A 24,310-nucleotide genomic window follows, 5' to 3' on the forward strand; every position below is an offset into this window, starting at 1 on the left:
TGAAGACCAGAACCTTCACATTCCACAAGCTGAACCCATAAAACACACGCAGACACAAGTGTACTCCAAGCATGTCACAATAAAACTATATTTATAAATTAAAAAAAAGAAATCTCCTTAACATGGTACTTCAAAAATTCTCCCAATACAATATTGCTGACAAACACTGAAAAATATATTCTCAGTAAAAACAAGTTCCATGAATAATGAAATATCTGCACGAGACATTTACTGAGAGTAAAAAATTTAAAAAGGGCAAAAAAAAAAAAAAAAAGAGTTAAGAACCGCCAAATACGCTCTAAACGAGGGCAACAGAAATTTGGAAATTTGACATTTACGTCCTTGGTTGGACTACATTCACCTTGAATCCTCACACCCATATAGTGTTGTAACTAAATCCCATTCAATTATTGCTATTTCTCTCAAAATCTCTCTTTTTTTGTCCCATCGTTCCATTTTCTCCAACAGCACATTTCCCAAATATTTTGAGGTGATATTGTAGATTTAGTAAAACGTCTTAATCGGTTATTGTAAGCATGAATTCTTTGCTTATGCTTTAGTAGACTAATTTCTAAGATCTAAGTGATGTTGGGGCTCACAAGCTACTGAATTTTAGGTCAGCACTAATCCTAATTCTAATTGGCTGCACTAGGCCGCCACGTTTTTGTTTGTAATTCATAAGGCAAAAAACAGTTTGGGCACTTCTGCTCGCAACAGTCACATGATGTCGACGAAGAACTCCCCATTGGCTGTGTTGCACGAGCGTCGTGAGCCCGTGAGTTCAGGGGGGATGCTGGCGAGGAAGCGGCCGGATGGCGATCCCGGGCCGGCTCGTGCAGATCCCTGCTTCAGGCTGTAGCTGTGAGATCGTGAGCTGCGCACGCTGCCCTCGCTGGGCGGCACCGAGCGCTCGCTGGGGGCTCTGTCTCTGCGGAAGTCAAAGTCATGAGCGTCGACCATTTCGCTTCCTCCTCCTAACCTGAAGTCTCCAGCCGGGGTTTTCCCCTCAGTCCTGCTCCAGCTGCAGTTTGAACCGCTGCTCCCTACGGACAGCAATGTTAACGTGAGTGAGCCGCTGTTTGAGATTGTGAGCATTAGGGCTGCCCCCTAATAGTCGACTAACCGTTAATCGACCAGAAGAGGCTTGGTCGACCAAAATTTTATTAGTTGCTTAGTCTAATCAATTTTTTTTTTAAAAGTCATGCAGTCCATGACGGACAGATTGTTAACGGCTTGGTCTATGGTACAGAACATTGAGCAGGACGCTCGCGTATCATTCATCGACCTCAAATATGGCTTATCATCTGAAATACGTACGTATTAGCAACTTTACATGGCCGCTCAATCTAATGTTAACCTAGAGAAATGTGCACCGTTCAAGTGTCTGTGCGGAGTGTGTTAGCTGAACAGTAGCTCACTGCAGGACAGATGGAGGCCCCAGTGTGCTCACTTGCTCTTAAAATACTCCTTCATACAGATAAGAGTAATACATCTTTCGAATCTGTAAAGACTCTACGTTTAGTTGTGTGCACTCACATGAACAACAACAAAAATCGCGCTTTTGTAAAATAATGAAAGCACAGGATGCGCTTTCTGCCGTCTTGGTCTCGGTGAACTTGAGCGCGAAACTCCGAAACTCTGTGTATACTTGCCTTACAGACATGAAAAATATATCTATAGAGCGTCTACTTTCAAATGAACCAATTCAAATGGAAAACAAATATTCTTAGATTATGTAATCCATATGAAACATGCATACAGGCGCATCCACTACTGCGGAGAGGACGAGTCAGCGTCGCCGACTTCATCTCTTAAACCGAAAGCACTAGTTTATCAAAAAATTATTAAAATGTTAATGCAGCCTCCTTACTGTTTTTCACTGATACATTCATAATCCTTACTTCTGCCGGTGTGCTGTGGCAAGCTTTATGCTTATTAGGCGAGGCAATTAAAGGCGCATTATAATGATTTAAATGGTTTATTAATAAATGTGCGATTAGTCAATTAATGCTTAAAATGAACGACTACTAGTCGACCAGAAAAATCAGTAGTCGAGGGCAGCCCTAGTCAGCAGTGTGATTTGAGGTGACTCACCTTCGCTGTGTTGGCTGCCCGCGCTGCCTCCACCGGCTTCAGAGTAGCTGTGAGCTGCATCCGGGAGGGAATGGGCTGGTGGGTACTGGTAAGGGAATGCGGCGGGCCAGGGAGCTTCAGCAGGGTGAAGCAATGGAGCGAGAGTGTCCTGATCAGACGCGCCGCTGGATCCGTCATGGTCATGCAGAGAGAGATGGGCCATGTCTACAATAAAACACAGCCATTTTGATAAGAGTGACAGCACAATGTAAAACAGAATGTACAGTGACTAACGTTAATTTTGTTAACGAAAACTGTGATGAAAAATATTTGTTGACGACAACCTTTTTTTCCATGACTAAGTTGATATGACACTGACATCATCAGAAAATGTGACTACATTAACTTGCAATATCATTGAGATGTCAAGAAATCCCCCTATCAGAGCTTCTCTCTTAAAAAGGACACATTTTCTTCCCTGTGTTTTACTTTATCTTTGCAATCTGGCAACCATGTGCATGAATTCTCTCTTACACTATGGAAAAGCATTGATTATCTGAAAACATAGACAAACATGCAAGTTAGAATTTAACAAATATTTGAATAGAATATTCTGCCCAAATACAGCCAGTTTGTGTTCTTTTACACTGTTGCTTGCGCTGTTTGCTGTGACTGCCATCAAGCCTGGTCAGTGATGAACTGTGAAAAAAACCCAAACACGATCTCGACTATATTGTTAGCGATGGAGGTTGCTGAATAAAAATTACAAAAAAAACTCTATGCCACAAAACAAAATCATCTTGTTGTTTTAATAGAAAGACATGAATACAATTTGGAATTATTGTCAGTGTTTTAACTTTTGAGAGAAGCTTTAGAGTTTTACCAGTTCTCATAATGTAGAGAGCGTGTTTATATTAATGACTATATAATAAACTAGATGAGGTAAAACAAACCATGTGTATGCATAAAGTTGAAAGCACAATAATTCTGATGTACTTTATCAAATGACAACAACCATGATCAGCAATCACAATTATAATGTTAAGCAAAATAATTGTGATTATCAGTTTAACCATTATGCAGCATGACAACTAAAACTGGATTAAAGCTCCCAGACTTTTAGTCAACCAAAACTTGACTAAACAAAAAACAGGACAGATTGACGAAATATGTTAAAAACTAAAAAAAAAAAAAATTCACTGCAAGATCAAGTTATGACATAAAAAAAAGAAAGAAAATATATATATACATACATGGATGGATCAACTAACACTAAGATCAATAACATGCATTTTAAAAAAAAACATGAATTTTCATTTTACACAGCTCTCTATATCTCTGTAATCTCTCTATATCCCTCTGCTCCAGCAGCCTGTCATTCAAATAAGATCACAGCAATTAGCAAACTGTGATTGAAATATCCAATCAATTCTTAATGGACAAAATCAATTCACTCCAACATTCCTTCTCATTCTTAATTTTTTCACTCAGATAACCATTTCATGCAGGGATGATATGACAATAAAAAACTCGGTTTCATGTTGACTAAGATAATATACAGGTAACATTATAAATGTTAACTGATACAAACGATCATTTAAAAACACCTTAAGTCATTTTAAGCACTAAAAAGCGTGTCTTGACCTATAAAAGCATTGGCTATAGTGATCTTCAGCCACATTCTGTCTCGAACTTCCAGTCCTGAGTCTGGACAGGCCATTGCTTTTGCAACTGTTGCCATGTCGCTGTGGACGGACAGGTGGTAGTCATCAAATCCTGCGAGAAGAACAACACACAGTTTACAAAAGCACAAAACACAAAGCATCTGCCTGGTGGCGAGAAACCAGGACCTCCCATGTTCCATATCTAAATATGACTCAAGTCCTCTCAATCTAAGTCACTAGGATTTTTTTCACCCATTTTGTCATTTGCCAGGTCAACTAAGTCTGATCACTTGGAAAAATGAATAGAACGACTTTCCTTAACAAGCCCCATGATTTAAAGGGATAGATCACCCAAAAATGAAAATGTGATGTTTATCTGCTTACCCCCAGGGCATCCAAGATGTAGGTGACTTTGTTTCTTCAGTAGAACACAAACGAAGATTTTTAACTCAAACCGTTGCAGTCTGTCAGTCTTATAATGTCAGTGGATAGGAATCACGGCTTTGAGAGTCAAAAAAAACATACACAAACAAAACCAAATTAAACCCTGCAGCTCGTGACGATACATTGATGTGTAAAGACACAAAACGATCTGTCTGTGCAAGAAACTGAACAGTAATTCTATCGTTTTTTTACCTCTGATTCATGCAATGTCCGAACTGTCCTGAGCGCGTCCTCGACAACCGTCGCCTGACTCGTCGTCGTCGTCTTCTTCTTCTTCTTCTTGCTTTACGGCGGATCGCAGACTTATAAGTGCATTATCGCCACCTATCTCTCAAATGAACCACTGACTCTATGTACAATCTCAATTAGGAGTGTCAATGGTCCATTTGAGAGATAGGTGGCGGTAATGCACTTATAAGTCTGCGATCCGCCGTAAAGCAAGAAGAAGAAGACGACGCGCGTCAAGCGCAGTGCATCAGAGGTAAAAAACGATATAAATACTGTTCAGTTTCTTGCACAGACCGATCTTTCGTGTCACGAGCCGCAGGGTTTCATTTGGTTTTGTTTGTGTATGTTTTATTGACTCTCAAAGCCGTGATTCCCATTCACTTCCATTATATGACTGACAGACTGCAACGGTTCGAGTTAAAAATCTTCGTTTGTGTTCTACTGAAGAAAAATAGTCACCTACATCTTGGATGCCCTGGGGGTAAGCAGATAAACATCAAATTTTAATTTCTGGGTGAACTATCCCTTTAAGGGAGCATTCTTGTCTATAACACAACTGTTGTGGGATGAATTTAGGGGTCAAAATTGAGCCATAGCAAAGAAATGTAAAATCGTGTGCCATAACGTGGCAACATGAATGAAGAGCAGATATCTTACTCTCTGTTTCTGGGATGGAGCTGGAGATGGAAGAGCTGGTGGAGGTGACCGTGCTCATTGAAGGACTCATGCCGTAGGGAGGATAAACACCCGTCATGGCTGCCGTATGGGACACCCAGGCTGCAGGGTCAATGGGCCGGATGGGCTCACCTGGGACAGAAGGCAACCAGTACTCAACAAAGCAGTACAGAACAGGTGAGTTTGAGTTTTCACCGCAACAAGTTTACAAGGCTTCATTAGAAATCAAGATGAACAATGACAGAGAACTATCTAAACCTTAGTATGTAGTCATTTATTTCTTTCTCCAAAGAAAAAAAAAAAAAAACGTACTGTCTCTGCTGACGATAGTTTATCTTATGTTGCATTTAATATGCAAATGAGTGTGTGAGAGGGGAAAAAATTAACACTCACTCCTTGGCAAAGCAAAGCAACTGTTTGGGTTTGGGTCCCAGCATTTGGCCACAGTAAGCGACACGGGTCTGCAAAAAAACAAAATTGGTGCAGCTGTTAACAAACTTTTGTTGATAAGCTAAACACATCCCATATAAAATGAATGTTTTGTAATATGACTCACCCAGGCTTATGCACGATCTCCCTCAGCACTCGTACTGCATCATCGTTGCACATGTTCTCAAAGTTGATGTCATTCACCTGTGAGAAAAAACAGAAATCTGAACTGATACAACCAGCGTCTGTGTCAGATTCCTATCCTGAACACGTCCTCATCCAGTCCTCACCTGCAGCAGCATGTCACCGGGCTCGATCCGCCCATCGGCCGCCACCGCTCCGCCCTTCATTATGGAGCCGATGTAGATGCCTCCATCACCGCGCTCGTTACTCTGACCGACGATACTGATGCCCAGGAAGTTATACTTCTCTAAATGAGGTAAAGCAAGAGAGACTTATGGCAAATAGTGGACTTTAATAATATTTAGCTTTGTACATCTATAATATCATCCTTAGTTCTTATATCAGAAAAAAAAGAAGATAATATGTGCCTTTAATAATTTAATTATACAGCACCAATTTAATTAAAGCAATAAGGCACTCACGGCTGTATTTTATTGTTCATATAATCAGAGTTTCATTCAAAAGCAACAAATAAAACCGTGTAATGCTGACTCACCCATATTTAAAGTGACAGTGATGATATTCAGCGACATAGTGGAGTCAGTGATGCTACTGAAAGATGAAGACTGAAGAAAGAAAGACAAAGATCGTTTTAAAACTTATAGTATTAGACACTTAAAGAGCTCTGCCTGCTGTCTCACCCTCTCCATTTGCTGGGCTTTGGGTCTGCGTCTCCGCCGGCGGTGTCGTCTCATTAGCCTGGACGAGCCGCTTTGCTCCGTAACACTGCTGAAACTGCAGAACGGATGTCACAATATGGTGATTACATGAGCTTCCCATTTCAGTTTGTTCTGAGTTACAGGCAATGCGAAACATTATTGATCACTAGGGATAAGAATCAGAAAGAATTAATAGAGATAGTTCACCCAAAAATGAAGATTGTGTCACCCTCATGTTGTAACTATCCCATAATATGAAGATATTTTTAATGAAATCAGAGACTTCTGTCACTCCACTGAAAGATTTAACTCCCCCAAAACTTTGACGTTTCCATATGAATCGAGCAGTTTAACTTTTCTTAAGAGGAATGATTGATTTGTGAAAAACAGATATAATGATGCTGCTGTTTTTCAATGGAGAGTGAAATCTCTCAGATTTCATAAAAAATATAGAAGATGAACAAACGTCATACAAGTTTGGAATGACATACGAGTGAGTAAATGATGATCGAATTTTTATTTTTGGATCACTTTAACAGCTCTGAGTCAGCTTTCTTTTTCCATGTAATGACTTTCAGTACTTTTCAGGGAGCATCCAATAAATGTATAATATACAAAAATACTAAACCAATACCGAAACAAATTAGGGCTGCATTATAAATTGTATTTTAATCGTGGTCACGATTTATGCTTCTCTCAGTTTGTTATATTTGCCCACCGGTTGTCTATCCTGCAAATGTTACATTTTAATTTGGCATAATCTTGCATTGGTTACAAGCCTCCACAAGCTTTTATGGTTGCCAGATGTCAAGAGTTTAAATCCCCAAACAGAGCTTTTCTCTTAGGGGTTGTTTACATGACAACATTTTCAGCCAAAAACTGGAAACTTTTTATACGTTTTGCCTGTTCATTTACACAACAACGGCGTTTTGGGGACTGAAAATGCATATTTTTGAAAACGGGTTTCAAAGTGCAAGTTTTTCGAAAACGCCACCGTTATCGTTTCCGTGCAAACACCCAATACGGTAATCTTTGAAAACGGTGACGTCATGCACGTGCGCATTACCCGTTAGGTATGTAGACATGCGCAGTACGTGTCGATTTTAAAGGCAAGCGCGAACAAACATATACAACAATGGCGGAGTACATGGTACTGTTGTTGCTGCTCAGGAGTTTGCTTAACGCTTCAGCAAAGTGTGGATTTACTTCACCAATATTACAACCAACAGCGGAGACACATCATATACAACATATAATCGTCACTTCCCTACAGGTACGGTTTACTAACAAGGTGACAGCACCAACTACTGGCCTGGCATACGTAATACAGCGTTTTTGCCCGTTTTCGCGGATGTGTGTAAACGCGAATCGTTTTGAAAACGTTGTCGTGTATACGTGAAACTTTTTAAAAACGCAAGGGAAAAACTTAGTCTTTGTCGTGTAAACGTAGCCTTAAACGGATACATTTTCTGCCCACACATTCTATACTACTGAAAAACCGCTGAGAAGCTGAAAACACAGGCAAACAAATAAGTTGGAGTTTAGCGATCTTTACTGAGATATTCTGCTTAAACAAAAGTGCAATACAGCAAGTCTATGTTCTTTCATGAGACCATTTGCTGTGAAATCCGCAAAGCGTGCGAGTTGACTTTTTCGGTTGATATTCAATAAAATATTCAATTTTAGCATTTCCTAATCTTGTCTAATTATTGTTAAAAAGCACATCTCCTACCATAAAATGACCAACCCTAACAAAATAGCATTCCCAACCCTATCAATAACATTGATATACATATTTAAAAAAATGTCTAAAATCTCCACAAACTATGATTACCCACACCTGCTTGTCAAATTGCTCAAGTCAGAGCTCTGAAAAACCTCACTAAACCACTGGGGCTTGCCGTGATTGTAATCATATTGAGCGCACCGGTTTAAGAACGAGACTCACCGGCTGGTGGAGCCGTCATCCGAGTCGAAACAGCTGCTTGATTCCAGTTCACTGCTCATGAGGGAAGAACGGCTGTCACAGATGTCATAACCTCCCAGTTCCATGCCTCTGCCGCCCCGTGAGTAGCCATTCTGCCTTCCTCCTAGATGAATTACCACTGATATTAATGCTTAGTTGTTCCAAATATGAACTATTCTTAATTTTAAATATGAACCTTTTACTGATAAAACACCATGGCATCGTAAGACATGCACAGTGAGATGAGTGTTGATCCAAAAATATCCCACATTACAGAACGTATCTCACGGTCACGTGAAGCTCTGCTCATGTTCTTGAATACTGCCTGGATCACTGGCAGTTCATCTAAAATTCCAGTCACGTTCTTCTCTTCTCTTATTGGTGTGAGGAAATCGGAAGGCCATTTGTACTTATCCCAAAACTGCTTTGTTTAAATGGTAATATATTAATCGTGTGTTTGTTCGTGCATATGCTGTCATTCAGAATGAAAAAGATGTTCTTTGTGGTTGCATGCCATTTAAATATAAACGAGTCGCTCATAAGACAAAGCTTATGCAGCATACCAAAGTCTTTGATTAGCTGCATCAGACCGAAGTGAACCTTCAGCAGGAATGACTGGCAGACTCTTTGAAAAATACAAATACAGCAGAGCCAGCACTCAAGAGAACCGGGAATGGACTGAATTAAAAGGCCGATCTATTATGCAAGAAACACCAGGGAATTAAGATGCAGGACTAGATGGGATGTGTGCGTGTTTCTGTTCTCACCCAGCAAATCACACGGCCATTGTAACAGGGAAGCTTTGCATTGTCGTCGGCGATTTCCTCCTTGACCACCCTGCAGAGAAAAAAAATCAGAACAGACAGGTCTTGTTTTCCAACCACAGTCTGTGTGCGAACTGCAAAACAGAAAGCTCAGCTTTAGAGATCCCCAGAGTGTCTGGCTGGAAATAAATTAGAATACGTAAATGAGACAATGCCATTAGATGAAAGAAAGGATGGGTTGGATCAGAAAGGCATAAATCAGATAAACATGCACACACACGTGCTCACAGAACACACAAAGGACTGAACGCAGGGAGACTCCAGCAGATAAGATCCCAAACTCATGAATTCAAAGATATTTCAGCTGTACAAGATGTACCACTAGAAAGATGAGTTTGCGAATCTGTATGAAAAGACCTGTTTGTTCAAATATCATATGTAAAACTAGCACAAGCTTACATCATTTACAACCAACAAGATTGTAACATGACACTCTGAAACAGATCATTTAGATTCCACTATCAGTTTGTAAAACATATACATAAATGCCATGAGGCAAACAATAAATCAGGTTTCCCACTCTTTATGACCATTACCGAGTTTGCGAATCTGTATGAAAAGACCTGTTTGTTCAAATATCATATGTAAAACTAGCACAAGCTTACATCATTTACAACCAACAAGATTGTAACATATCATTTAGATTCCACTATCAGTTTGTAAAACATATACATAAATGCCATGAGGCAAACAATAAATCAGGTTTCCCACTCTTTATGACCATTACATTTCCATGACTTCTTAATTGTATTTATTTTATTCCTATACAGGATATCAGGTACCAATGCTTGAAAATTAAAAGCACAAATATTCCATGCTTGCTCTGAATTATCATATACACTCTCGTGCAAAACTTTCATTTAGCAAGGATGCATTAAACTGAAAGTAACAAAAAGGAGTTTTACACTGACACAAAAGCTTTCTATTTCACTGTTCTTTTGAACTTTCTACTCATACAAGAAATCATGGTTTCCCAACAAAACAAAAAAATTCTACACTGATAATAATCATGAGCAGCAAATCAGCATATCACACTGATTTCTGAAGGATCACGTGACACTGAAGACTGGAGTAACGATGCTGAAAATTCAGATCTGCATCACAGGAATAAATTCCTTTCTAATTTATTAAATTAGACAACCCCTATTCTGAATTGCAATACTATTTCACAAAATTAGTTTTTACTATATTTTTGATCAAATAAATGCAGCCGTGGTGAGCATAAGAGACCTCTTTTTAAACATATAAATAAATCTTACTGACTATAGTTTATGTATAGTATAGTTGGATCGTGCATTATAGTATGTCAACTAGTTTCCAAAAGTGAAATATCCTTTACAAACCAAGGGACGAGTCAAAATTATTTTCTGTGGTATTCAAAACCATGCAACAGATGCTTAATATTTTAAAACCAGATTATTTTGTTATTCTATACTACCCGTTTTTAACAAACTACCCATTTTGATGTGCACTGCACACAGAAAAAAAAAAGTATTCATTTACAAACACTCTAATCCAATAACGGCATTTAAAAATGTGTAAAAAGACTCTTTGTTGTGTTGACAGACATGTAAAACATCTATAGAGACAGATTCAATTGAGCTTATAGTATGTCAACTAGTTTCCAAAAGTGAAATATCCTTTACAAACCAAGGGACGAGTCAAAATTATTTTCTGTGGTATTCAAAACCATGCAACAGATGCTTAATATTTTAAAACCAGATTATTTTGTTATTCTATACTACCTGTTTTTAACATAAACTACCCATTTTGATGTGCACTGCACACAGAAAAAAAAAAAGTATTCATTTACAAACACTCTAATCCAATAACGGCATTTAAAAATGTGTAAAAAGACTCTTTGTTGTGTTGACAGACATGTAAAACATCTATAGAGACAGATTCAATTGAGCTATTCATTTCCATTTGGCAGAAATCTGAGGCTGCCCTTCAATGACAAACATCTTTAAGCTTTTAAGGAACTTTTTTGAAGGGGAGTTAAAGGGAGGGGAACGGGACGATCAAACTACGACATATTTCACTGGGGAAGGTTGTAAAGCTGCCAGCGCTGAAGCGATCAGGGCATTCCACAGTCACTGCGTGCAGTTGTTCCAAGTCAACATTCTTTGGCCTAATGCAACAGACAGACCAGACAAGACCACTAGCCAGCGCTCCAAATGAGACTTATTCACAAGCTAGGGGTTAGTTTAAAGATACAGGTAACACTATATCTAATGCACTTTTAAACCCCAACACACAGCATTTCCAGTTACTTCAATCAATGTACAAGTAACTATTGGCCCATCAAGCACAATATATTGTAATAATGCCGATATATAAAGAAAAAGCTCAAAAAAGTCCATTCGTTTTCATGACCTTTCGAACTAGTCGTGATGATTGACAAATGATTTCTTATTTTATTTATAAGTCAATCTAGAGATATTGCTGGCCAGATTTTAATTCATCTGTTTGATGATCATACTGTAATATATGAAATACACATTATCTCCAATAAGACATTCCAAACACTACCTTGCAAGCACGTTTTACTCTTGATTTCTTATTTTATTTATAAGTCAATCTAGAGATATTGCTGGCCAGATTTTAATTCATCTGTTTGATGATCATACTGTAATATATGAAATACACATTATTATCTCCAATAAGACATTCCAAACACTACCTTGCAAGCACGTTTTACTCTTTACAAGCACTCACGAGGAGTAATATCCAATCAAGTATGTTTAAACACAAAGCAAGGCTTGAAAAAATTCTATTTCTTAAGTATAATTTCCATGCTGTACCTCACTTTAAAATCCCCTGTCACCCGCCAGTTGACTTTTTTTTGTTAATCCCGTTCTTTCTTTGCTTCCTTGCCTTCCTCCGGAGTTCCCAGGAATCTCTATCAGCGCGAATACTCCACGAGCTGATGGGTTTGAAAGGCGATTAATGACCCATACTCTTATTCACTGCGTCCCGCCTGTTGAGAACGGAGGATAGTGCGTGAAATGTGTGATACAGACGCTTATTTTAGTCAGGAATGCCGTGGCTCCTCGGAGAGCTTCCCTGTGCTCTCCTTACAGAGGGTTTTGTATTGCTTTCATTGACGCCGAATGCCCGAGGAAACGCGCTCCCTCTAGCGGTGAGGGGTGGTAGCTGTGGAAAAAAAAGTTACTTGGGGTCATTCTACTGAAAGGATGCCATTTGGAGAGAGGGGTAAACGGGGTCGCTTACCTACTTTGTCCTCTAGGCAAGGAGAATGCATCTAAATATATTTCAATGCCTAATATCAACTACATACAGCTAAAAAACAGCACTTCTGAAAAAAAGGTGTTCCAGTGACACAACATGCCCTGAGTAAAGTCATGAAGCATGTCATTGAAGTACATAGGAATCATTTCAATTCCGAATAAAGATGATAACACAATAACTGTTCAAGTAGTAGTTACAATTTAAGCGTTATCCCTTTCTAAAATCTTATTTTACGTATCAGTCAACTTTACGATAATGTATCAATAAAAAAAGCAGAATAGCAGAAGCTTAGAATATTTCAACGTAGTGAAACTTTATTTTTTATATATATATATATATATTTCGGTTTCTACTAGCTAGACAAAACATTTATAAAATCCTTTAGTTGACTAAAATAAAATCTAAGACATTATTATTCCCCGTAATCAAAATTTTTGTGAACAGTGCTGGGTGGATTACTTACAAATCGTTGTCTGTTACTGATTACAAATTATGATGAAAACTGTAGTCAGTAGTTTCATTTAGATCACTCAATTTAGCGAATGCGTTTTGACTACTTTTAGATTTCTTATTATGGCCTAACATTTGAATGGGATTATTGTTATTAAAGAGAAATCAAATATATTCCATTTTTTGTGAAATGCATTAAACATTGCATTACTTAAAGGTTGAAAAATAACTATTCTGAATACGAGCATTTTAAAATGTAATAGAATCTAATTACAAGTGCTACGTTTTTGGAATCTGATTGCGTAATTCAGATTACACGTAATCAGTTACTTCCCAGCACTGTTAGTGAAATATGAAAATTAACAACCGTAATGAATTTTGTTTCATAAAAACAAAATATATGAAGATAAAAGCTAGCATTTTCTTATATTCCCTCTTATTTGTTTTTGCGTTTGCTGGTACACATCTGCACAATCTACCACACCTTAATGAAACCATTTGCATCTCTTGATAAAACCCAACCTGTATATAGATCACATTAAAGTAGGTTAGATCAAATCAGAGACGATACAATGACTTGACCTGGTTTATAATCACTGTGGTTTGCAGGCAGATTTGTCTTCTGTATCATATAGCACTGCCAAGTCACATGGTGATAACACCAGGGAAATGCACACAGGCATTATTCACATCAAATGCTCATAATTTCCCAGAATGTCCTTTAAATGTAACTTTTTTCACACAGTGTAATTTGTGGATTTCCCCTCGCGTTTTTCAGGTGTACAGAAAACTGTCAGATCTTTATTCACTGTAATATATTTTATTCATACCCGTGATGTGCAATCCTATAATCCAAGAGACTGCGAAATATTTGTCAGGTGGCCATATATCAAAAGGGTCATGGCTATCTGAGATATGCACATGAGAAAACTCATTTGTAATGCTAAAAACGACGCAAGTGAAAAGTGGAACAACTATTTCTAATGTGGAAACTGAGAAAAGTTTGGACTACTTACTTTTTATGCCGTGTACCTCAAAACATTTAAACTGATTTTCAAGAGACCAAAAAACATCCACACACACAAAAGACAAGACTGTTAAGCAGAAGGTTTTATTTATAAAAGAATGCAGTGCAGATTCACAAATCTCGCAGAAAACAGCATCTGGAAGAGAACAACAAGAAATATTAAGCCACAGGAACACAGCATGAACATATGAATGCTGAAAATCTAGCAATGTGCACAGCTCTACACTGTAAAAAAAAAAAAATTACGGTAAAAAACCGGCAGCTGTGGTTGACGGAATTTCACTGTAAAAAATACGGTAGCAATGTTTTTTAAACTTAAATTTACAGTTAAATACCGTAATTTCATTAATTACGGTAAAAAACCGGCAGCTGTGGTTGATGGAATTTCACTGTAAAAAATACGGTAGCAACGTTTTTAAAACTTAAATTTACAGTTAAATACCGTAATTTCATTAACTGATATAATGTTAATATACCAACCTATTGAAGTACTGAAATCTGTTTTGTACCTTTGTAATACACTGATAACCACCAAATGCAGGAGGTGATGAGAAAGTCACATGATGAACCAAAGCCCATCACAAGCAGCTTTTAAATAATAACATGTATAGAAGGTGCACAGTGTCATTCACACAAACACTAAACACCATCACGGTAACACACATGAAACTGAAATAATGCTATAAACATTCATTTAACAACATTAGGTGTAACACACAACCCTAATATACAAAACTGATAAGAAGAAACAGTTATTTCAACAAAAAAACAAAATTTTAAATGTAACGCAGGGAATGTCAATTTACGGTTATTCACTGTAAATTATACGGTCTTTTTCACTTCCAAAAACGGTATACTACCGTAAAATTAATGTCTAATACAGTTTTTCACCGTATATAGTAGGGGAATTTACCGTTAACCATTTAACAGGTTTTTACTGTAGCATTTTTACAGTCTTTTACCGTTAAATTCACGGTCATTTTTTACAGTGTATAAAACAAGTCAGCCCCTTACTGAACTCAAATTCATGCACGCAACACTTCTGCAAAGCAGCAAAAGAGGGAACCGTTTTAAAAATCGTTGGCAAAACTCACCTCACACGCCACTAGTCCTTGAATGCTGGGTAATTTACCTCCACTAGAAAGGATCACTCCTTGGTGAATATAGACCCTTTATAATAGACAGGATGACACGGAATTAGCATTAAGCTTTGCATTTTTATGGATTACATCATCATGTAGTAAAATGCATCATCAATCGTTGATGTCCATAACATGACACTTTTGAAAGGCACAGATGTTAACGCCTTTCATCAGCCACCTCATGCATTAATGTCTGCCCTAGTTGACACCACATTCATCTGAACAGCAATGAACAGGTAACACATAAGGCATGCTTAGCTGTAGTAAAAACACTTAAGAGCATTGAAAATGTTCATAGCTGCATACCAGGTGTCATGTAACCCTGACCCTGCAGGCCTGCTCACCTGAAACGATAGAATATGATTGTTAAAGCATGCACACAAATGATCAAGTCGTGAATGTGGATAATTGAGAACGCTGTTCTTGTCATAGCACAAGCAAGAGGAACAATTAGAGTGTTCTCTCATAAATTAGACTATTTCAAGATTTATTGTGCGCCTTAGTTGACACCACATTCATCTAAAGGAAAATGAATGGGCAACACAAAGGCAAGACGGAGAAGCGTGTATCTAGTATAACTTGCCTTCTAATGGAACTAGCTTCACTTTATTCTATTTTTTCAATAACTGTATTTAAAATCAGCTGTTGATGCAAATTCTTACCTAATGTAGATTCACACCTCATGGGGTCAACACGTGACACGGTGCACCAGCCATTTCCTGCTGCTTTCAATGCAATGCTGGGGGGAAATAATAATCATAATAATAATATCAGCAAATGATGAACTGTACTTGCAAAAATGAAAACCACGAGAGCAACAATACTCTTTAATAATCCAATGCTGAGGTACGTTCAATTGCGTATTTAATAGAATATTCCAAGCTGCTCAAGAGTCACAGATAAGGCATTTTTAAATGTGACAACAGAAAGATTTATTTGCACATCTCAGCTGACGAGTATCTAAAATAAACGGGGAATATGTGAAGAACGACGCCTGGACAGCATTCAACGGGCTACTCCACAAACGAAATCCTCCGTTTTCATAATCGTACCACTGAAAGTAAACATTTACTATAAAACCTGCTCATGCACAAATAACATTCACTACTTACTTACCCACATGCTACACAATGAAGCCGTCTTTACCGCTTTAAGAGCGCATGGTGACACTCATCTCCACGTGGACACGCAACCAGAAAAGTCCTTCAGGAGGAACGAAGGACCCAGTGTAGGCGACTGAGAAAGTGCCTGAGCGCAATTACTTGAACGTGCTTCCTCAACCTACACAAGCAAGCGAAGTTTATACACCTACTTATTCATCATTATAACTATTCTCCACATTTTATAAATAATGCATTTGTCTAGATTACAGCTCTGCACACGGTTCACTCTCTCAACCAACTGAGGTCTTTGTAAATGATATATTCTGATTTTCCAGTATAATCCATAAAAAATAAATAAAATAAAATTGTTAATAATTTCAAAAGTAATTATAGGCACGATTTATATATATTTTCTAAATTTGTATTTTATAATCCATAAAAAATAAATAAAATAAAATTGTTAATAATTTCAAAAGTAATTATAGCCATGATTTATATATATTTTTTATATATTTGTATCTTATATTCCATAAAAAATTTATAAAATAAAATTGTTAATAATTTCAAAAGTAATTATAGGCACGATTTATATATATATTTTTATATATATTTATATTTTATAATCCATAGAAAATAAATAAAATAAAATTGTTAACAATTTCTAAAGTAATAATAGGCACGATTTATATATATTTTTTTTATATATTTGTATTTTATAATCCACAAAAAATAAAATAAAATTGTTAATAATTTCAAAAGTAATTATAGGCACGATTTATATATATTTTTTTATATATTTGTATTTTATAATCCACAAAAAATAAAATAAAATTGTTAATAATTTCAAAAGTAATTATAGGCACGATTTATATATATTTTTTATATATTTGTATTTTATAATCCATAAAAAATAAATAAAATAAAATTGTTAAGAATTTCAAAAGTAATTATAGTCACGATTTATATATTTTTTATATATATTTGTATTTAACACAATTTCATACAAGTTAATTCTAACAGAAAAAGTACTTTAGAATAAAAATCGTATACGACTAGAAAATAATTTTAAGGCTTTAACCTTGAGCAGTCAGCACGGGGTCGGTGAAGGGTCTGTAAACAAGACCACAGACACTGACAAAAAAAAATAAGAATCTGCTTAAACTATTAGAACGAGATTTTTAACGTTCAAATCTGAATTAACATTAAAATGACAGTCTGGCCAAAAATAAAAAAACCGCTATCACTATTTAATGTACCCTCATGTCACGATTCACGTAACATAAAAGATATTTTGAGAAATGTCCCATTATTTATTTATTTATTTTTTTTGTTTGTTACTAAGAGTCACGGGCTGACCGTCAAGGTGGGAATCATGAAAAACGTTTACAATTATACCAGGAAAGTATATAAAATAAAATAAAAAGAGTTATTTGCATTTGTATTTAATAACACTCTCAACGGCTAAATAGCGATCCTACTTTTAACATGCGGGTACGATGGTAGGACTTTTATTTTGAAACTCCCTGGTTTCGCTGCCATCTTGGATCCGAATTAAGTTGATCTCTTTTGTGGCTCCTGTCAAAGCGGAACTGAAGGTCTGAGATCACGAACACAGAGACACTTCCGGCTCCTGTCAGACCTCGACCTAAAGAAACACAAACGTTCAAACCCCCTTTAACACGATCTGAGCGAATAACTGCGCTACAACACAAGGGTAAGCAGCTAATGAGTGTTCATGTCTGTAGTTATATGCGTGCTAAAGATAATCAACCAGAGCCAGCTGCTGTGTAACGTTAGTGTTGCTTGACATGCGAGCTCAAAACGTTATGTTTATCAAGTTAGCTGTTTGGTTGAGTAGTTGAACTATACTGTCACTTTTTGAGACACTCCCACTGTTATTTCAAACTGTATAAAAAGCTCTATTCCAGTGGTTTGTTATGTTTATCTCTGAACTAGCTTCATGCTAGGAATGTGGAGCATTATAACGGACGGTGGCCCTGTCTGTGAACTACTGATTATCTGTGTTACCCTCGCATTATATTATATACACTCTCGCACAGCTGGGATTGCACTGTGCGCATTCGGACTCTGTGCTCTTAGATAAGAGAGAAATAATGGGATTGTGTTTGTATTATAGCCTATAGTCTTCCTCTCCTTGTGCTAATGCCAGTGTATGCTCTGAAACATGAGCTGGCCTTAGTTTAGTTTGTTTATATCAGTGCCAGATGTCAAAGCAGGGTTGTATTTAGTTGATGAGTCAGTTATGAGTGTGCCATAATGGATGTAATGTTGTGTTGGGGTCACATTCCTCAGCTTTTGCTTCATTCACTCATGCATTCACTCTGTGTTTAGATGAAGGAGTGTTTGGAATGAGGAAGGGTTTCCGTGGGCTTGTTCTGGAATTCTGTGTTGCTGTTGACCTGAGCTCAGTCTTTTAATGTACTTTTTTTGCAATCTTGACTGTTTTTTTCTCCCACCTTTTCAGGAAGAAATGGCTAACTTCTATGAATGCATGTTTCCACCACAGGATGAAAAACAAATAAATGTGATTTAGTTTTTTGTTTTTTTACGTCACAATTCATCCATTTCTCTCATAGTTTTCCATTTTAATTTTTTTTTATTCCACAGTGGAAACCAAAAAACAGAACTGTGATATGTAAACTCCAAATTCTGAGAAAAAAAGTCAAAATTTCAAGATATATATATATATATATATTAGTGCTGTCAAACGATTAGTCGCGATTAATCGCATCCAAATTAAGAGTTTTTGTTTACATAATATATATGTGCATTCTGTGTATATTTATTGTGTGTATATATATATACAAACACATGCATGTATGTATTTAAGAAAAATATGTTATGTTTATGTATTAAATATATTTATATATAATATAAGAATATAAATATATACATGTTAATATTTTCAAAATATATACAGTATGTGTGTGTATTTATATACATAATAAATATACACAGTACACATACATGTATTATGTAAACAAATGTTTTTAATTTTGGATGCGATTAATCATTTGACAGCACTAATATATACTGTATATATAAATTCTTCTGATTTTTAGCTACAATTTATGGAATCCAATTTCCACCAAGGGATATATGGAATTATTTATATATATATAATAAAACAAAAAACTAAAAATAAAGTTAATTGTCTAAATGCAATGTTATTGATCTTATTGTGAATAATTCAACCATGCATATTTAATTTTTTTTAAGTTGACCTTGTAATTCTTAAACGAAATGTCATAATTCAATCTTCCGGTCAAACATCAGACTTTTGTTGGACTTTCCCGATCATTTAGTCCGTTTAAACCCTGCTTCTCTTTTTACAATTATTACAATACGTAAGAAAATGTCTTAGAAATCATTCTAGTATTTTTTTATTATCAGTGTTGAAATTTTTGTGGAAACGGACACGTTACTTTTTATAAATAGAAAGAACGTTTATTTGAAATATTGTCACTTTTAATCAATTTAATGCATTCTTGCTGAAAAAAAGTAGTAATTTCTTAATAAAAAATAAAATGGAATTATTGAACGGTACTATTTATACATAAAACATTTTGTTTTCTGTTGTGTACCTTTCATGCTCACTTGAAATGTGTGTCTAAATGAAGTAGTTCCCACAAAAGCTGAAGTCCTTCTTATTGTATCAGCCGACAGGCCTGTGCGTGTGTACGCTGATGGCATCTTCGACATGTTCCACTCAGGACATGCCCGCGCTCTCATGCAGGCTAAATGCCTTTTCCCAAACACTCATCTTATTGTAGGTGGTAAGTAATCCTGAGCGCACAGTGTCTGTGGAGTTCTTGAACTGTTTATCATTCTGATCATTTAGCACAGAGTCCGTCTGTATTTAGTGCCTCTCTCTCTGCAGTGTGTAGTGATGGCCTCACACACAAGTTAAAGGGCTTCACCGTCATGAACGAGGATGAACGCTATGACGCGATCAGTCACTGTCGCTATGTGGACGAGGTGGTCCGGAATGCTCCGTGGACTCTCACGCCCGAGTTCCTCACCAAGCATCGGGTAAGACGAAAGAGAACTGAGCATTAGTATAATACGTATATTAGTGTTGGAGGAAGAAAGTAAAATGGGAAGCAAGGGGTGAGCCAATTAATTGTGTCTTTATGTAATGAACGACTGTGTTTTTTGATACCTAAGATTGACTTTGTGGCCCATGATGATATCCCATACTGCTCAGCTGACAGTGATGATGTTTACAAGCACATCAAAGAAGCAGGTGAGGACAACAGCTTCAGAAAATGACCTTTATGTGTTTTTGATGCCGAAATCAATCTCTGCATCTGAAACTTCAGAGTATAATATATAATATATTTATATTTTTGACATGTGGCCAAGTACGGTGACCCATACTAGGAATTAGTGCTCTGCATTTATCCCATCCTAAGTGCACACACACAGCAGTGAACACACACACACACCGTGAACACACACCCGGAGCAGTGGGCAGCCATTTATGCTGCGGCGCCTGGGGAGCAGTAGGGGGTTTGGTGCCTTGCTCAAGGGCACCTCAGTCGTGGTATTGAAGGTGGGAGAGAGCGCTGTACATTCACTCCCCCCACCTACAATCCCTGCCGGTACGAGACTTGAACCCGCAACCTTTGGGTTACAAGTCCGACTCTCTAACCTATAATAAATGAAGAACTTATTAATTTAAAGGTGAAATATGCAGATTCTACACTACTACAAAAATAAAGCAAATACCACTATGATTAATACTTACAATATCTTGACATTTTATCTGGGGCTTGACGGTAAAGAGCTAACATGTGTGGCAAAACTTGAGCTTACTTGTCGAGAAGAATCTCGATTGAAACCCAAACAATGGTTTTACTCCATTGTCTGTCTTTGTGTATTTAAAGTCTTTGAATTTTGGCTAGCACTTCTGTAAATGAATCTGAATTTTTTCTCCCACATTACGCGTCAGCCATGATCCCATACTGGCTGAGCACCCTCTGGCTCCGCCTGCTACAGTAGCCACACCCCCAAACTCTTGCTATTGGTTGAGCAGGAAGGAGATTGTCAAATCTGAATGGACCACACTAAAAATTTCTCACTGCAAAAAAAAGGCTTATCTTACATAGTATTTTTGTCTTATTTCCGGTCTGTAATTTGTAAGATAAGCCTTTTTTTGCAGTGCTGTGGTGCCTGAGAGGCTCAATATTTACACTTTTAGGGAAGATAAACCCATGAATGGCAAACTTATAGTAGTTAGTTGGCAATAAACTGGGTTAAGAGAATGTATTTTGACAAAACATTCGTTGGTCGATTAGAAACTAAATGTCCTTGTTCTTAACTGGTGTGCTAATCTTTAAAACCTTCCACAGGAATGTTCGCACCAACCCAACGGACAGAGGGCATTTCCACCTCTGACGTCATCACGCGCATCGTACGAGATTATGACGTCTACGTCAGACGGAATCTTCAACGTGGCTACACCGCAAAAGAGCTTAATGTCAGCTTCATCAATGTGAGCGTTCATTCGTTTACTAGTAGAAAATGGTCTCAAGATTAAGATTCGATACCAGAAATGAGATTTTCTTAATCAATGTGTTGCTGTGCATTATTACCGACACACAGGAAAAGAAGTACAACCTTCAGGAGCGTGTGGACAAGGTGAAGAAGAAGGTGAAGGACGTGGAGGAGAAGAGTAAAGAGTTTGTGCAGAAGGTGGAGGAGAAGAGCATCGACCTGATCCAGAAATGGGAAGAGAAGTCCCGCGAGTTCATCGGCAACTTCTTGCAGATGTTTGGACCGGAGGGAGCATTGGTGAGTATCTCTTTAACAATAGCGATATCCTAAAACTGGAAACTCTGCGTCCTGTCTTCATATGTGACTGAGTTGGAATGCTCTATGCCTCTCGCCACTCAAAATTGCACATCAGGGATGCGACTCTTGGTTGATTCCAGAATAGTTTGATGTTGTTACACTAATGATGCAATATTCTTTTAAGCATAAAACTACACATTTTAGGTAAAATATTGGACCACAAATTGGACCACATACGTAAACAACATATGCAACGTGGATATGTTGTTTATGTTCAGATCAAAGAGTAAACAAGGTATGTAACATATCTGCGTAAGGTGCTGCTGACACAGAACAGCATACATTGTTTACGTATGTGATACTCTCCAAAATGGTGCTATAGGGTGACGCGGAGGAGACGAATTGTTGAATAAAGTCGTTATTTTTGTTTTCTTTGCGCACATAAAGTATTCTCGTAGCTTCGTAAAATTACGGTTGAACCACTGATGTCACATGGATTATTTTAACAATGTCCTTGCTACGTTTCTGAGCCTTGATTGTGTTAGGATTCTTGCTGTCTATGGAGAGTCAGAGAGCTCTCGGATTTAATCAGAAATATCTTAATTTGTGTTCTGAAGATGAACGAAGGTCTTACAGGTTTGGATCGACATGAGGGTGAGTAATTAATGACAGAATTTTCATTTTTTGGGTGAACTATCCCTTTAAGACAAAGAGGTGATACAATTGTGGTGTATCTTTTTGTTATTAGTGTAAAGTCAACAATCTCCACATACACTGTAAGTTAGGGTTTAATGAAACTGCTCCGAAAAATGTATGAACCTGTCAATTTCAATAATAGTCAGCTGTTGTGATTTGATGTTCTTAGCTGATGAAAATTGCAATGTTTGTTGATTTGAGTCTTATTTGAAGAATATGTTAGCATGTGTACAAAGATGCTGCATACCAATTTACAACTTGTTGGATCATATGGTTGTGGAGTTAACATTTTTGATAACATTGGCAGATATAGGTCATTTCATTAAAAATGGGCATCGTCTGACCAATTTATTCACTTATTCACAATGCTTTGATGAATGTCAATCATTTTAAAGACTTTTTGTCATGATGGTCTGAGGATGATGTGTGCCACGTTTTATGGGAATCAGACCAACAGCCTTGGAGGAGTTCAAAAAAGTAGATTTTTTTGTGTGTGTGTGTGGAAAATGCAATATGGCAGTTTTTTTTTTTAATACAAATTTAGTTGTCAGTGTTGAACGAAACTGGTAAAGCTAGCAATGCTAAGGTCAGTGGTTTGATTTCCCAAGGAACACATTTTTTCCCCCAACTGCCTTAGCCCAGAAAAATACACAGTGCGAGTACATGAAACTAAAAGCTTCTAGTTATGTAACTTTGCATTTTATTTGCTCTGTGCAGTGTTGCATGTTGTCGCTGTGTGAAATGTGTCGGAAAGCAATTTATAACTTCGCAAAACCATTCATGTTTGCTCTGTTCAGACTGCAAAAACCCCAAAATGAACATTCAAACCTTACTTTCTTCTGTGAAACTAAGCTAACTGAGACTTGTTTTAGCACTTGCATATCATTGCTCTTTTCTTGATTTTGATTGCTTCCATTGTCCTCATTTGGAAGTTGCTTTGGATAAAAGCGTCTGCTAAATGACTAAATGTAATGTAATTATGAATGAGAACCCTGTTTTTTAAATGAAAATAGCAGTTGTTAATGGAACAAATTAAAATAAGAAATAAAATAAACGTTTTAGCTTATTTTAAACCGGGTTTAATCTTATTTTAAATTAATTTAAGCCATCCTGCGGCCTTCTGGTTGAGAAGCACTGTTTTAAAGTCATGAATCTAAAAATGAAAAGCCATTATGGCCTCCTCAGGTATCAGTAGCTATGTTTCCATCCACCTATTTTTCACAAATACCCATGACTCCACTCAAGGTCTCTTATAGGCTGTGTGTTGTTCTTCCTCTCTAACAGAAGCACATGCTGAAGGAAGGAAAAGGGCGAATGCTTCAGGCCATCAGTCCGCGGCACAGCCCCAGCAGCAGTCCCACACGCGAGCGTTCCCCGTCTCCAACCTTCCGTCTGCCCTTCTTCACCAAAACCTCCCCGCCCTCCTCGCCCTCGTCCCATCACAGCAGCGCCCTGTCCGGCTACACCTACGCTGCCCGCGGGCTGGCCATCAGCGAAGACGAGGAGGACGATGAAGATTAGAGTGCCACAGCGCACCACGCATCCGTCTTCCAATACTGGCAATCCAACCTCAGAAACGAAGCAATCCTTACACGACCCATGGGTTTCGCTCTCTGTATTACTAACACACACAAAGGGTTCAAATGGAGCGATGTCTAGAACGTTAGTGACGGAGTCG

At 37.4% G+C, this 24,310-nt stretch overlaps 2 protein-coding genes and 1 long non-coding RNA gene across 4 annotated transcripts; 1 reads left to right on the forward strand and 2 right to left on the reverse strand.

Annotated features, from left to right (window-relative positions):
• Positions 1-455: 455 nt before the first annotated feature.
• Positions 456-9,880, reverse strand: dvl3a (dishevelled segment polarity protein 3a). Its single transcript, XM_016283719.1, has 14 exons — positions 9,873-9,880; positions 9,089-9,158; positions 8,885-9,017; positions 8,304-8,445; positions 6,338-6,431; positions 6,193-6,262; positions 5,804-5,943; positions 5,641-5,717; positions 5,478-5,545; positions 5,067-5,216; positions 3,718-3,849; positions 2,610-2,629; positions 2,095-2,362; positions 456-1,043 (listed from the first exon to the last, which is right to left on the reverse strand). The coding sequence occupies exons 1-14, from the start codon at positions 9,878-9,880 to the stop codon at positions 718-720; spliced, it is 1,698 nt and encodes a 565-aa protein (XP_016139205.1). The 3' UTR covers positions 456-717.
• A 4,059-nt stretch (positions 9,881-13,939) lies between these two features.
• LOC107593882 (uncharacterized) lies at positions 13,940-16,259 on the reverse strand. Of its 2 annotated transcripts, none has more exons than XR_001610121.1 (5): positions 16,133-16,259; positions 15,696-15,755; positions 15,323-15,360; positions 14,969-15,044; positions 13,940-14,010 (listed from the first exon to the last, which is right to left on the reverse strand). It is a non-coding gene; the product is annotated as an uncharacterized lncRNA (long non-coding RNA). The 2 variants fall into 2 exon arrangements; XR_001610120.1 differs by having other exon boundaries at positions 15,679-15,755.
• Positions 16,260-19,741: 3,482 nt separating this feature from the next.
• pcyt1aa (phosphate cytidylyltransferase 1A, choline a) lies at positions 19,742-24,292 on the forward strand (the record flags this gene model as incomplete). Its single annotated transcript, XM_016283647.1, has 6 exons — positions 19,742-19,916; positions 20,021-20,172; positions 20,308-20,386; positions 21,495-21,637; positions 21,748-21,936; positions 23,917-24,292. Coding segments are annotated over 6 exons (975 nt in total), but the record flags the coding sequence as incomplete, so codon positions are not given.
• Positions 24,293-24,310: the final 18 nt, after the last annotated feature.

The sequence above is a fragment of the Sinocyclocheilus grahami genome, unplaced genomic scaffold (genome assembly GCF_001515645.1).
Source record: "Sinocyclocheilus grahami isolate Dianchi unplaced genomic scaffold, SAMN03320097.WGS_v1.1 scaffold176.1, whole genome shotgun sequence".
Classification (NCBI taxonomy): domain Eukaryota; kingdom Metazoa; phylum Chordata; class Actinopteri; order Cypriniformes; family Cyprinidae; genus Sinocyclocheilus; species Sinocyclocheilus grahami.